This window comes from Rattus norvegicus, chromosome 18 (genome assembly GCF_036323735.1).
Source record: "Rattus norvegicus strain BN/NHsdMcwi chromosome 18, GRCr8, whole genome shotgun sequence".
NCBI classification, from domain to species: Eukaryota; Metazoa; Chordata; class Mammalia; order Rodentia; family Muridae; genus Rattus; species Rattus norvegicus.
This window is the reverse complement of record NC_086036.1, coordinates 50,575,315-50,590,287: the sequence shown is the minus strand read 5'-3', so window position 1 is coordinate 50,590,287 and position 14,973 is coordinate 50,575,315. Positions and strand designations below refer to the sequence as shown.

At 42.0% G+C, this 14,973-nt stretch overlaps 1 protein-coding gene across 5 annotated transcripts in view; it reads left to right on the top strand.

Moving 5' to 3' along the window:
- Zfp608 (zinc finger protein 608) overlaps positions 1-14,973 on the top strand; it is a 107,977-nt gene that overhangs the window by 20,732 nt on the left and 72,272 nt on the right. Inside the window, exon 1 of one of the 5 annotated variants that reach the window (XM_039096785.2) lies at positions 1-14,973. This exon is cut by the window's left edge and continues 15,782 nt beyond it. The exons of 3 other annotated variants lie outside the window; for them this stretch is intronic. In XM_039096785.2, the coding sequence (XP_038952713.1) occupies positions 14,959-14,973 (15 nt within the window). In that variant the 5' untranslated portion in view covers positions 1-14,958. One more of the 5 variants, XM_039096784.2, reaches the window with a different exon arrangement.

The window sequence follows — 14,973 nt, the reverse complement described above, 5'->3', positions numbered from 1 at the left end:
AACTGAAGGTTCTCTATTCTAATAAGGAAGTGGCTGCTCCCCTAGGCTAAATTCCTCCAAAAAAAAATCTTTTCTCTATCTCTTCACAGATTCCTATCTGGCTAGAGTCTGGTTTTTCTCCTTCTGTTTCTCAAGAGCTTTGACCTCTGTTAGCAATCCATTGAATGGTTCCTCCTGATGATCCTGCTAGGGTGCAGCAGTGCAGAGTGAATGGACTGATACGGGCAGAGATAAGAACGCAAATGTGGGGACTGTCCGCAGGAGAGTGTGGTCGAGGTCTTCAGTAGCTCGTCTTAATGAGCTACATTTTCTGCCTTTGTGTCAGGCTGATTTCACAATCAGCTCGCTCTAAGCTCTAGTCCTTTTCTTCCTCCTTTGCTTTCTTCCTGTTTCCCTTCCTTCATCCTCCTCCCTCACCTAAGGCCTCATTCATGCCAGGAAATGCTCTATCACTGAGCTCTTTCATTTCCTCCGTTCTTTCTGTGGAGATGTCTTTTAATACGGTCCTACAAACGAATGCGATTCTGATTTTCAAAACCTTTTTATAACTTAATATAGAGCATGTGATTCGAATAGAGAACCAGGAAGCCCTAGTTGATCCTGGGGATGGACCCTGCCACTCAAGTAAGTGTACTGAGAGACAGCTTGAGAGCACCATTCATGCTGTCTATTTCTGTGTTTTGTATTTGTTATGAATTTCGGTATATCCGTCCAGGTACGTGGTGGTTTCTAGAAATGATTGCAGATTTCTCATGGACCTGATAAGTTAGTTCCAGACGTGGGAATGAGAATAGTGAACTCGGAAGAGAGGAAGGCAGCTTTCCACAGTTCAGGTCACAGAAGCCCCCAGGATGCCATGGGTTCTAAGAACACAGACATGTGCGAGTAGTAATGCATTCTAGCTCTTTCCGAGCCTTGATTTGGCGAAAGGGAATTTTGTATGACAAAGCCTGTGGTTGTGTTTTTCTGTTGGAACTCTGGACTATCTTACGACACGATGGAAAAGAAGGTCACTGGAAAATTGTAGCCTACTTTTGTCGCTGCTTCTTAAAGACTCTCAATGACAGGAAGTTCCTATCATAGAGGAGGTTGGATCTCAGAGGCTGAGAGGGCTGTGGTCTGAAGCTGTATTATAGGGTACAGAGCCTTGTCCAGTTTGTGCTTGAAGTGGAAGGCAAAGAAGAGTTGGAGTGGGAGGATCTGCGCTAGCAGATCCAGCAAGGGATGCTGCTCGAGAGGGGACGCGAACTTAGAATCTGGATTGATCGGATTGGACACAACCACAGTTTTTCTGGATGCGCTTTCTTGCTGTTTTATTGGCTGACTGCACATGCTGTTAAACCCCCTCAGACAACACACAAGGCATGCATTTTGCCCAGTCTGTGTCCAGATTTGGTTGGGACCTGGTCCTAGGCCTTGTCATGCAGGGCCTTGTACTCTCTGGTTAAGGAGTTTGGATTCTAGCTGGAGTAAAATAAATAACACGATTTAGTTGAGTAGAGGGAGCCAATTGCCAGAGGTACAGTGAAACTGGTTGTGGACCAGAAGTTCCTATAAGACACAATAGATGTCTTCATTAACCACAGAGTTTGGTTGAAAGTAGTCTTGTCGTTCAAAGGGAAAGGCAGTCTAGGACTTGATCTGGAGGTGTGAAACAGTAAATGCTGAATGGGATGGGGATGGGTCTGAGGAATCAATAGGTATGAGTCACTTTTTTTTTGCTTGTCTGTTTCCGTTTTTTGAAAGGGTATCTCATGTATTCCTGACTGGCTTCTGTAAATACTTATGACTTGGAACCTCTGATCATACTGCCTTTGCCTCCTGAGTGCTGGCATTGCAGTTGCACACCAGCACAGCCAGCTAAGGTACACTTTTGACACAGCCTGAGGCAAATTGATGTATGCGACGGTTAGGGTCCTGATACAGATTAGGGTGAAGTTGTCTTGGAAGTTGGTAGGCTGAAAGAGGTCACCCAGAGTGTGAGTGTCCTTAGAAAAGACAAGAACGCAGAGACGAGCCATGGCGTGTTAAGAGGAGTCTGGGGCACATGTGCTTTGGAAGAGGAAACCCCAGGCAATCTGGTGTTTCTGGAAAGCAAGTTGAGAAATTCCACCCAGGTGGCTCTCATCATCTGTGCCAAATGCTGCCAAGAACTCAGGTTAAGATGCGACTCAGAATCGATGGCTGCTAAACTCAGCAGTCATAGTCCTTACTGAAACACAGGGACAGGGAAACACAAGATGTCACTGAAAGACTCAGGTTATTGTGTAGATGATGGGGGGTGGGGTGGATCAGAATATATCAATCCCCTTTTAAAAAAAAGCTTGACATAAGGACTGAAATGTTAATCTAAATGCTTAATTATTTACCAAGTTACCAAGCAGGGGGTGTACTAGTGGGTGTAGCTCAGTTGGTAGTGTACTTGCCTAGCGTGCACAAAGCCCTGACATGGATCTACAGTGGTTTCCTTAGCACTAAAGCAAGTTCAAGGACAGCCTAGCGACCTATCTCAAAAGGAGGCAGGAAAGTAAATATCTATCACTTTCAAAATGTAAGGAACTTTTAATAGCCTGTTTATGCACTGCCGTGGAATGAAGGCAGGTAATTACACTGGAGCCAAGGCGATAAATGTTCTTTATTAAGCCTGGGGGTCAGGGTAGGGGAGATTTGGTACAGGGGTGGGGCGTGAGGAGGATGGGGCTGCCTTGGAGCTTGGCAGTTGAATGAGTCTTCTATTGTAATATGGAAAAATGAATTTGTGGCTAAACAAAACAAAACAACCCCTCTGGATTAAAAATAACAGCAACATCTAGCAAATTTTTGCTGGTGATTACACAGGCCTTGAACATGCTAGGCATGCTGGGGCACTTCCGCCCCTAGCCAGGAAGATTTTATTTTACCATCTGTGCAGTGTTGTTATGGTGTTAAGGGACTTAGAAATTTGTTTAATAGAGATGTTGTAGACAACAATTGTGTATCCATTTTTCCCCATCTCCCCTGTGGTTTAGGGATCTTTGAATACTCTGTGTTTTTTCAGGAGTAGCAATAGTAGGAAAGCAAGGTCCATATATGTTTCTCAGTTTAATTTTCCATTCACATCTTTATCCATCTCTCGGTTGAATGAGTCTTTTTTGAATGCCTGTGTCGGAGTCTCCAGGGCACAGCAGTGAGCAAACCAAGTCTTCGTCCTGTGAAGCAAATATTCTGAATTCTTATGGAGAGATCCTTTTTGTTTCACTGTATTGTGTGTGGTAAGGGGGGATGTAGCAGGGGAGGATGGAAGAGAGGTGGGAGAAGGGAGAATTTATATGTGCTTATGCTGGATTCGGACCTGAATATGGTCAGGGGCCATTTGACTTGTGGAGGGACTCTTACTAGACCCAGAGTGCGATCCCTGAGGTGGAGAGTGTTTTCGAGCCTGAGGAGATAACAGTATCCAATGTGTCCTGAGAGAGTGATGGAGAGGACAAGGGGGCCCTGTGATCTCAGTGGTATTAGTTACACTTCTGAGCCCATCCCCCAGGTCATTGGGTTTCTCATTTATTTCTCTGTGGTCCTGGGAGATGTCAAATATGCATCCCACACAGAACACTGTGAATCCTGAGGGCTATTCATAGAACCTTCCTCAGAAGACCTTAATGAAAGGAATACTTTCTGAGTGGAGCGTTTTCTTGGTTTTTGGTGTTCACATGTGCACACACACAACCGCACATACACACATTTCACATGCACACCTCATATGCTGGTCACATTACAAATAACGTTATTATTCCATCTTCAAACAACAGAATTAAAAAGCGATGTGCTAATGATACGAAGACCAAGCCCTTTTGTTTTGCAACCCTCCACCTTCACACTCCCTTGCAGCTGACTTATCTACATGTTGGGTGTTGAGCAGGTTGCTAGTACCAGCACGCAGAAGACTGAGGCAGAAGGATCACAAGTCAGAGTCAGAGGACAGCCTGGGTAATACAGTGAGGCCCTGTCACAAACAAACACATATAAAACAACTGAGACCTGCCTCACTAAACTAAATTAATTGTGCTGAGTAAATTGTTGTTTTGTTGTGTTGTGTTGGAATCTTTTATGTAGCCCAGGCTAGCCTCAAACAGAGAGCCTCCTGCCTCAGACTTAAAGTAATTCTTAAATAACTTTAAAACATAAAATAATATCACTACATGAGTCTTTAGAAGTAGAAATTATCTAGCCCATGATGGAAACTGGGCATTCCTTTCCCTAATACTTCACCCCTCCTAGCCTGCTCCCTAGAACCAGTCCCCATTAAGCTCCATTCATATCTTTCTTGAAATGGCCCTTCTCTGTCGGTCATGTGTCCTGTATGATGAGAGCACGAGAGATGCTCATCTGCACGTTTCCCTTTTCATGTAGCTGTGTTTTGGAAATCACTCACTGCCCTTGTGTCTTGGATCCCACGATACTGGTCTCACAGCCCGGAGGATGCAGGCAACATTTTTCAGTTATTAGAAATGTTCTACTGAACATCTTTTCATGCACACATCTCAAAGTTTAATTTCCCTCCAACCCGACTGTACGGTGTGAGTCACCCAACACTAGAACATTCAGTCAGCCTTTCTCTACAACTCCCCACCACCGTGGCTTATGATTGTCCGGCTCCAATCTGATAGTGATTGGCCATTTCAATTTGTATTTTTCATGAGTACTCATTGATAACTTGTAATTTTTGCCTGGTTTTATGGTGAGCCAGCTGCTTCTTGACTTTAAATATTTCAGGTGTATGTTAACTAATCACACTAATTTTTTACGTCTCACAGATTTCTTGCTTGCACCCACACGTTTGCACTCCCCAGAGGTCTAACTAGACTTCATGGTGCATGGTTTGCAAATATTTTTTCCCATCTCTTACCTCTGGATTGTGTTTATTCAAGTCCCCTACCTGCCCCCAACTACCAGTCCTGTGTAAAAATCTTAAAATGTGTAATGAAGTTTATAATTAATTTTCTTTCATGGCTGCTGGGCTTTGCACTGACTTAGGGAGACCCCCTAAGAGTATCACATTGTTTTCTACTATTTTCTGAGTGCTGAAATCTTCCTTTAAGTCATTTTTGTTTTATTGAGATACAGTCTCACGTTGTAGCCCTGACTAGACCGAAACTCACTATGTAGATCAGGCTGGCCTACTGTTCTCAGCGATCCATCTCCTTCTTCCTCCTGAGTACTGAAATTAAGAACATGCTCCACCATACTGGACTTTAACATTACTGTTTGATCAGAGCTGTATTTTTCAATTACCTAAGGAATTCTTAGTCTTCCCCTCCCATTTTCCAGGTGCCCTGCCCTGTTTTTCCTTTGTGCACTTTTGAAGACAGATTCAGACAATCTGAAGATTCATATCCCACCCCACTTTCTCTCAAGAATGGTTATTCGAATCTACTTAAAAAAAAAACTCCTTATTTAAAAAAAATCACCATGGTACTCCCTTAAATAGCAGTTCATAAAGGTGTTTTGCAGGTGGTTAATTTGTGGATGTGGCCAGATGGGAGATGGAGCCCAAAGCACTGACTGTCTAGACCCAGGGAAATATATGGCCAGGACACAGTCCTGCTTCCTGCAATCATGGGGCAGGAACTTTGCAGTACAAATGAACTGGTTAAGTAGTGAAGATGAGGCGGGCCGCTCTTGGTTGACCACTTTGGCTTAGTATTCCAGATACTGGCCAGGGTAAGGGAAATGTTTAGGGAGAGTCCAGACAATGGGTTCCACCAATTTCTTCCACAATCTTACTAATGCAGCAGGACCATCTCTGTCAGTCAGCTGGGGGTTGATCTCTAGTATGATAATGCACAAAAGCCACTGTTTGGGTGAGCTTGCTTTTTATTTTTATTTGTTTTCTTCTTCTGGGGCTGCATTTTCTGAATGCCCTTCTATTTCTCCAAAAAGCTGTAACTCTCCCATCCCTATCTCTAGTGTTCTGCACTGCAGGCGAAAGTCTCTTCTCTGCACCTTTTCCATTTTTTCTGTGATCTGTGCATGCACATTTCTCTTGTGTGCTGGGGGACCCCAAGGACACGTTTACTTATTTTCTTAATCTCTGTCAGTACTTGTTGAGCTGTGAGTTCTTTTGCTGTAGTCACAGAATAGAGGAAGATCTTCAGTGTGGCTCCTCTGAATCCAGACACATCTCTCTCTCTCTCTCTCTCTCTCTCTCTCTCTCTCTCTCTCTCTCTCTCTCTGTCTCTCACTCATATACAGTTTTAATTCTTTAAAAATGCCGTTATGTGTGTAATTGGTTGGATTGCATATGCCGCTCAAGTCTGGTAAGGCCTGTCTGTTAGGTAAAGAGCAACAATAAAGATGACTACCTTAAAAGGCTTGTACTGTTGTACTGTTTCAGCATAACAGATTGTGGTGATGTGCTGTGTGGTGGGAGATTTTTGTCTGATGGTTTCTTTGTTAACCACAAAACTGCCTGGGCAAAAATGGACAGCTACTCTTACAAGAATGGGGTGGGGGGACCCTTTCAATAGTTGAATGAAAAAGAGAGATGCCTATGGGAAAGTTTGTACCAACAAACCTGATTTACAAAAGAAATAAAATAGGATTGGGGGGATTTTGGGGGGGGATGTAAAAAGTTTGATGCATTTGCATGAGGACCTGCAGAACACTGGCACCCATTAAAAAGCAAAGCATAACAGCATCCACCCATAATTCTGGCTCTGGATGGTACAGACAATGTTCTCTGGGGATTGCTGGAAGTGGAGGGTTCTGGGTTTAGTGAGAAAGGTTATCTCAAAAAATAAGGTGGAAAGTAGTTGATGAAAAGATCCAAAGTCAGTTTCACATGTGCACACACGTATGTGTGCAGATCCAGTCATGTATAAAATGTTCAGCCCATGTGTTTGGAGTGAGATGAGCTCTTAGGAACTCAAGCATGAATTTGGCCTTTTTCTCTATGCTAAGATTCATGAAAGAAGTCTCAACACGACCCTGTCTGACGCTTTCTATACGCCACCATTGTTTGTACTCACCCGGAATCAGTCATCACCCATAACTGTTGTGGAAAAGAACAGTGGTTTTGGTGCATCACAGTGGTGCCAGCATTCAGTAGGCAGATGCAGGCAGATCTCTATGAATTTGAGGCTAACCTGGTCTTTAGCAAGTTACAAGTCACTCAAGGATTTGCATAGTGCGAACCTGCCTGAAAGAAAAAGTTGAACGGTCTTTTTGATTTATGTTATGTTTCTACTTTTAAGTTACCCGTTAGACCCTATTTAAGGATACTGACTTTATTTTATTATTATTTTTGCTTTTTTTTTTCAAGACAAGATCTCCCCATATAGCCCACTATATCACTGACTATCCTGGAACTCACATGTAAACCGGGCTAGTCTTGAAATCACAGAGTTCCACTACACGTAGTTTAAGCATATTTTTAAAAAAGTGTACTTTGCAGTATAAATTCTGCCAATCAGATGCATGCTTGTTTATGATGAAATATCGGTTTTAGCTGAATGAATCCTGCTACTTCTGCACTGCGCAGGAATGGTCATGGCTCTTAGAAAGCCTCTACTGAGTGGTGGTTTCCTTAACATTTAATGGTTTTAATTGTGCAAAGCAGCTCACACCTGTAATCTAAGCTCAGGGAAGGCCAAGGTAGGAGTATTCATTCCTGCAATTCAGAGGTCAGCCTGGGCTGCAATAGTCAGAGCCTGTTTTGAAAAATAGAACTACAGGCACACACACAGACAAAAGATAGCGTGAGCAAAACCAGTAGAGAATTCTTGTGGCAAATATTGGAAGAGAGCATGTCCATCGATGGGAAATCGTTGCATCCTTCTGATGCTATCCGCCGAGCCCACCACTTGAGACTTTTACCCATTACGTTTCCTAGGCACATTATTTACCTGGAAGGTTATTTCTTTTCAAATAAGTTAAAATAGTCAATACTTTTTTGATTTTGATACAATAATCTTTAATCATGTTACCTGAGGAATGTTTCTTGATTTCAGTAGCATCTGCAATTATGTTTAAGAACTTTCGAAATCCTATTGGTTTTAGGACAACCTTCAAAGATGTAATTATTATCCCCGGTTTGCTGACAAAAACCCCTCAGGTTTTGTATGAATTTCAGAATCTAGAAAGAGATCCTTTTTAAAAAAAAATTTAAAAAATTCTTTTGTTTTTTTGTTTTTTGTTTTGTAGTCATGACTGTCCTGGAATTAATTCTCTATGTAGACCAGGCTGGTCTCAAATTTACAGAGATCCACCTGAGTGCTCTCTGCCTGAAAACAATTAGAATGTGCGACGTAAGGAGCGTTCCACAAACTTTACCTGAATCTCCCTGCTGCTCAGTCGCCTCTAGGATAACAAGTTAGGATTTTAACTGAGCATCTATGGTTCCTGTCTCCAGGGTTTAGGGAAAAGGAAATATATACAGACAGGAGCTTTTGTGATGGCGGGCCTTCTACTGATCCACCAAGTGTTTGAATCCGAATGCAGACTCAATGATTTAAAATTACTTGTCAACAAGCCCTTGAATTAAGTGACTTACTGGGAACCAAAACAGGAGAAGTAACAGGAACCCCCTGCTTCGCTTCCTTCTCCTAATGTTTTCCCCCCAACGCCCCATGCTGATTTTCAAATGAAGAACAACAAATGAAATAACAGGCGAAGACTTTGTAAATATAGAGTCTTTTACAAATCCAAGCACAAACAAATCTGTAAGTGGTAGGGAAACCCAGGCCACGAATTTTGTGATGGCTTCTGTTCATACATTAGGAAGCCTGATGGGAACCCCACTAAACAATTAGTTACCAGCTGTTGGCTTTAATCTGATCATTTACAAAAATACAGCAGCTCCTTACTGGTAGTAAATCTGATATACATAAAACCAATAACATGCTGGTGATTGACACTTTCTTGCAAATGCTATCTGGGTGGTGGAAACTGGTTTAATTCTTAATTCCAGAAATATCAATAAATTTATATCTGTCTTCCCGAGAGAGCTGGAGAGAAGACACTGAAGTCTTAGAGAGTACATATTGTGATTTCTTCCACAATGGAGAGCACCGTGTTAATTTGGAGAAACTCATTAATGTGTAGGTTAGTCCTAGTAGTGCCTCTTAATTAAATTTCAATGGATGGAAGGAGTATTAGGAACAGAATACATAAGAGATTTTACAGAATCTCGGATTGAGGCAAGTCACTGGTTATTTCTACTGTGCATGCTAATTTACAAATAGTTCAATAAGGATTCAATTTGTGTCATCCTGGCATTTACAAGGGCACATGAAGAAGTCTTGCTTGTCTCTATTCACCAAATAGCAGTTTGCAGACCCTTACAAGTTCCCATATGTTATCGAAAAACATTTTCCAAGAAATTGGCAGGACTGCAGCTTGTAGTTGATGCCAGCTTCTTCCTGGGGCCAATTCAACAGAGAAGAGAGAGAAGGCAAAAGGAAAAAAAAAAAAGAAAAGAAAAGAAAAGGCCTTCCTTGTGTTAGTGGCTGAATTACTCTGACAAGCTTTCACCTTGCCCCTCCTCTTATTAATATTCTTTTTGATGTGAGCTTGTAAAACAGAGGATTGGCTGTTAATCTCCAAGATCTCAAGGGCTTTTGGCAGTGGCCCATAATTGATGTGTTCACATGGCTGTTGTCTGACTACTAATGATCAGACAGCAGCGTTATCTACCAGGTAAATCTGTGTTGCTTATAAATCACACTTGATAAACTGAAGTTTCATTTCTTCAAAGAGTCCGTACAGAATGCCAGGGGCCTTTCATGATTCTCTGACAGCTTAGATTGGGTTTATTTTTCATTTCTGTTTGACAAAATATTAGACTCCCTAACTTGAGGGAAGGGGAATTTGTTTTGTTTCTCTAACGAGGCAGCCAGAGGACGGGGCGATAAGCAGAGAAGGATGACCTGCCTTCTACCCAGAGGATGCACAGATTGGGGTGGCAGATGGAATTCCGATAGTGTTGCCATCCTTCAAGGTGAGTGGAGTTTGGTCCATGGCATAGTGAAAGACAAAGGGCAGAGGAACGTTCTAAGAATGTGGGCCTGGGCTCAGATTGTGACATGGTTGGGGCAGGGTAACTGGAACTGTGAGATTACAGTAACCATTCAGTCACAGTGTGTGTTGAGCCTGTGTGTCAGGTATGACTTCCTTCTATGGAAGGCCAAGAGGAAGAAGACAGAAGGTTTTACACAATAAGGTAACCACCACAGAACTTCTGTCTTCTGTCCTTCACCACTCACTGGGGATACTTAAGGCCACAAATACACCCAGAGTTCCCCCTCTAATCTGGAGATGTGAAACCAGGTTACCGGACGCACATTTACGATGTGATATGACTGGGAACTTCCGCTAAGTCATGGTTGTTTGTTTTGGTCACAAACTCCTGTGACTCTGAGCTAACTTCCAGCATGTATAAAAGGGAAAAACAAGAGGACTAAATTTCATAGCTCATTCTGTAAATATTTTGTAAATATTCATGTCCTTTGACTTTTCTTACAAAGAATTTCGCTAAAGCATTGGTTTGTGTATATGTGTATTATATATATGTGTATATACAATACATATGTTATATATGATATTGAATATTTACAATATCCTATACATGATACAAGGTCTCTCTGTGTAGTCCTTGCTTTCCTGGAGCTCCCTATGTAGACCAGGCTGGCCTCAAACTCACCAAGATCTTTCTGCCTCTGATTCCCCATCTGCGTCACCATAAATTCTTAGATTTCAAGGAAAGGGTTAAAATTGTGATATTTAAGAATGAATTTTGTTTTGTTGTGTTTTTGAGATAGGGTTGTACTCTAGCTGGGCCTGAAACTACTGGTGATTCCCCTGCCTCAGATTCCTGGTTTCTGGGATTACAAACACCCCAAGCACTATGCTTGGCTAAAAACCTAGGTTGGCCTTGAATTTTCAGTAATTCTCCTGCCTCTGCTTTCCCAGTGCTGGGATTAGTGGAGTGCGCTAGTTATTATACCTGGGCTGAAACAAATTAAAAACATAGTATTTTAAAGAGAAACTTACACAGTTTTGAGATGTGTTGGAAGTTATTTTCTTTACCAAAATGGGTAGCTTTTTGGCCAGTGACGTGGTTCGGTTAAAGAAGCATTTGCCATCAAGTCTGAGGAGCTAAGTTTGATCCCCAGGACCTGCATGTTAAAAGGAGAGAACTCACACCTTGTCCTCTGACCACCCCATGTGCGCATTTGGATGGTTCCACATTGGATGGCCATCCCAAAAAATAGATCTCTTTTTATTATTATTTTAATGTATAGCGTGATTCAGGGTAAAATCATGTGGCATCTGGTGGAAATAGGGATTTCCTCATTGTGATAGTTCAAAGAGGTGTTGCAACTCTTTCAAACCAGGAGAATGTCCTTAATTAATAGCAAAGCTACTGAAGTGAATTCCACCAGTCCACCCCTCGACCCAGTCCAACCCAACGCAACCAAGCACAGCTTAAGATCATAGGAAACCAAAGCTATACACATCTCCAAGTACTACGTTCTTGAGTACTTTACTATTTTTTAAGATTCAATAAGAGGTGTGTGGGGGGGGGGTGCGCTCGCTCGCTAGCTCATGGGTACTAACGGAGGCTGTTGAAACCTTTAAAGCTGGGGATACAGTTAGTTATAAGCCATAGATTCTGGGAATTCAACTCAAATTCCCTCAAAGTACGGGCTCTTAATTGCCGAGCCATCCCTCAAGCCCAGTTTTTATGTTTTAATCCTAGGTGCCAAATGTATTCCTTATCTGGCAACAGTGGCCAGACATGAGCATTCCCTTTTCCTGGAAATATGCTGTAATTAAAATTAGCACTACCATCAAGGAGTGGATGTTTATTGATAAACGTCAATGCTGATTAACAAAGGAACTTATTTCTGCTACTTACCATGATTGATGGTTCTGAGTAATTCCTTTTTTTTATTATTAAACAAAAACAATTTCAATGTAAGTTGTTTGGGTTAAGGTTATTAGATTTTAATATACTGGAAAAATATCCATGATTAACTTTGAGAAGCTAGTTCTTTGCCTATTCAAATGGAGTCTTCATTGAACTTTGTTATAGAATCAACGATGTAGAGTTTCTAATAGCTGTAAATTATGGGACGAAGTGCATTAAGAGATGTAGAGTGCAATTTTCATTATAAAAAATGTGTGCGTGTAGAAAGGCTGGATTATGGTATTAAAAATAAAATACTGAGAGCACTGAGAATATTTGAAGTTTTTTAAAATCTCATCTTTAAATAATAACCCACCTGTGCGTTTTATAAAGTTTATAGCCATTATAGCAAAAATAAGCATGAATTCTTTAATTTTTAAAAGATAGCAGTTTTTCTTGACTGATGATTTAAATAATGACTCAAGTCAGCTTGATTTAAATTTAGCTGAGTCTACTTCTAAAACTGCAGGTGTTTATTGACTAACTGGAGAAATGAATAAAATTTTAATATAGATATGAACAACTCCAGTGGCCACCTTGTGCTGGGAGTTTGGTAATAGTGTATGGAGAAAGCCCCTGTCATTTTTGGAAGAGCACATTCTAAGAAATCTATGATTCACATGTTAAGAAATCTTGGACATTCGGGACAACCCTCTGAAAAACATAGCCACATCTTTTTTCTGTTTTCATGTGACTAAGATTTAGAACAGACAGTATTTATTAGGTATGAATGAGGCTGCGTGAAGCGTCCTTGAATTAGTAAACCTCCATGGCCACCGTTTATGTGTGTGTGCCTGTGTGTGTATGTGTTTGCGTGCGTGCGTGCGTGCGTGCGTGTGTGTGTGTGTGTGTGTGTGTGTGTGTTTAATTTCAAGTTCTCCTTTGTCAGCCTCCTCACAGTGGGGTTAGAGATACACGATCAACATTTTACCTAGGTACAAGAGACATGAACTCAGGTCCTCGTTTTTACTGACTGATTGAGCTGTCCTCCCAGCCCCCTGGGATAGTCTAAAATTAGATTTTTTTGTCTGTCTGTCGTGTTTTGCTTTACCCTTTTAAGATTTACTTTTGTTTATGTATGCAAGAGCTTTCTTGGTTGGTTTTGAGACAGGGTCTCACTGTATAGCTCTGGCTGGCCTGAAACTCTTTGTAAACAAATCTGGCTTCAAACTCACTAAAATCTGCCTGACTCTACTTCCTGATTGCTGAAATTAAAGGTATGCGCCACCATGCCCAGCTCTGTGAGTTTATGTACACCAAGGGCAAACAGAATCCATGGTGACCAGAGAAGTTACAAGCAGTTGTGAGCTGCCCCACTGGGTGCGGGGAACTGAACCAGGGTCCTTTGCAAGATCAGTAAGCACTCATAACCACTGAGCTATCTGCTGTCTCACACTGAGTCTTTGTAACTTCTCCTGATGGTCTAAATTATCTTCTGAAATAAAACATATCTAAAAATATTTTGGAAATTTGAATGTCCAGAGAATATGATTCTGTTAACACCTCCTCTGTCTGGGTGTCTATAAATAAGAGATATTAGTAAGTGTGAAAGGTTTTTAAATTTGCATTTGTGATTCATAAAGATCTCTTTCTTTTCTTTTTCTTTTTTTTTTTTTTAATTCTGGAGGTTCTACTGTGGCATCGTTGTTACACACCTTCAGAGTGCCATTTTATAGATGTTGACAGCAGAAGACTGATCCCCAGTCTTCACCTAGGGTTTTGCCCAGAATACAAGTTTTTAGAGGAGGGAAAAAAAAATCACCCTTTGTCCAAATCTCATCAAACACCAGATTCTAAGTGGCTGTAAATATTGAACGTTACTTTAGCCACCTCAGCCGGTGACACATTAAACAGACGGTGAACTTTGCTGTACTTGGTGCCTTAGGGATGGATCACTGGGTGGAGGAGGACCTGGCAGGGGAGCATGAAACGGCTTGATCCCCACAGGTTTTGTGACTCCTCTTTTCTCCTGGCTGCCAAGGAGACGCCACAGGTTGAGGTGTTGAGGCATTAAGGGTTTTGCAAAGGCGGTGAGTCAGTGAGTGAGTAAGGAGCACTGACATTGAGTCATCATCTGCGCTGAGACGGAAGCTCCTGGTCAGTGAGAGGACCACACACCACGAGTGGCCTGTAGCTATAAGGGTGAAGTGATGGAAAGTGCTTGAAAATGCTAACAACCCTGTTCTTCTGGCTGGCGAGAGACAGGGAGACTTCAGCCAGCTCCTGGTGGGGTTGAACATCGGACCTCTGACACCAGTTTCCTTTTAAATCGGGTCTTCTTTGATTGAGGCTACCTCCTGATGACTAGGGCCATCATTCTGATCAGCCTCCCTTTCTTCCTCAGCTCTTTTGGGGTTTATTGTATTCCTTCCTCCTTCCTTACAGCCCTCCTTGAGAACTGTGTTTGAAATCATCCTCATCCCCCACCTTCTCAAGTCTTAGCTGTGTTGGAGTTCAGCCATGGCATCTTATAACATAATAAATTTCAAAATATCTCTCTCTTTCTCTCTCTCTCTCTCTCTCCCTCTCTCTCTCTCTCTCTCTCACACACACACACACACACACACACAAACACACACACACTTATATAAAAGTCCAATATGGGCCTTACCCAATGTGCCAGATGATTTTTCTATACCCCTACTTCAGAAGCTCACACCTTATTTTTTAGTTTCACAGAAACCCCTAGGTTCTTATCCTTGCCTGAACTCTTGAATTCCCTCTTGTGCTTGCCAGCTCACTAAACTGTCAGTCCCTAAACTAAAGTAGCATTCAGGATGGCTTAGATCTATCCTAGCCTCTGATTTCTTCCTTAGGCCAAGTCCTCCACAGGTTTATAAATCCACCACAGTACACTCACTGCCCCGCCCCCTTGATGCTCCCATAATGCCTTGGGCTTAACTGACCATCTGAACCCTGACCATATTCTCTACTCTGCAGTGACTATTCATCTCTGCTGGAACAATGCTTGCCACATAGAAGCACCTGACAGACAGATACTGGATAAGAGGATGACTTCCCTAACA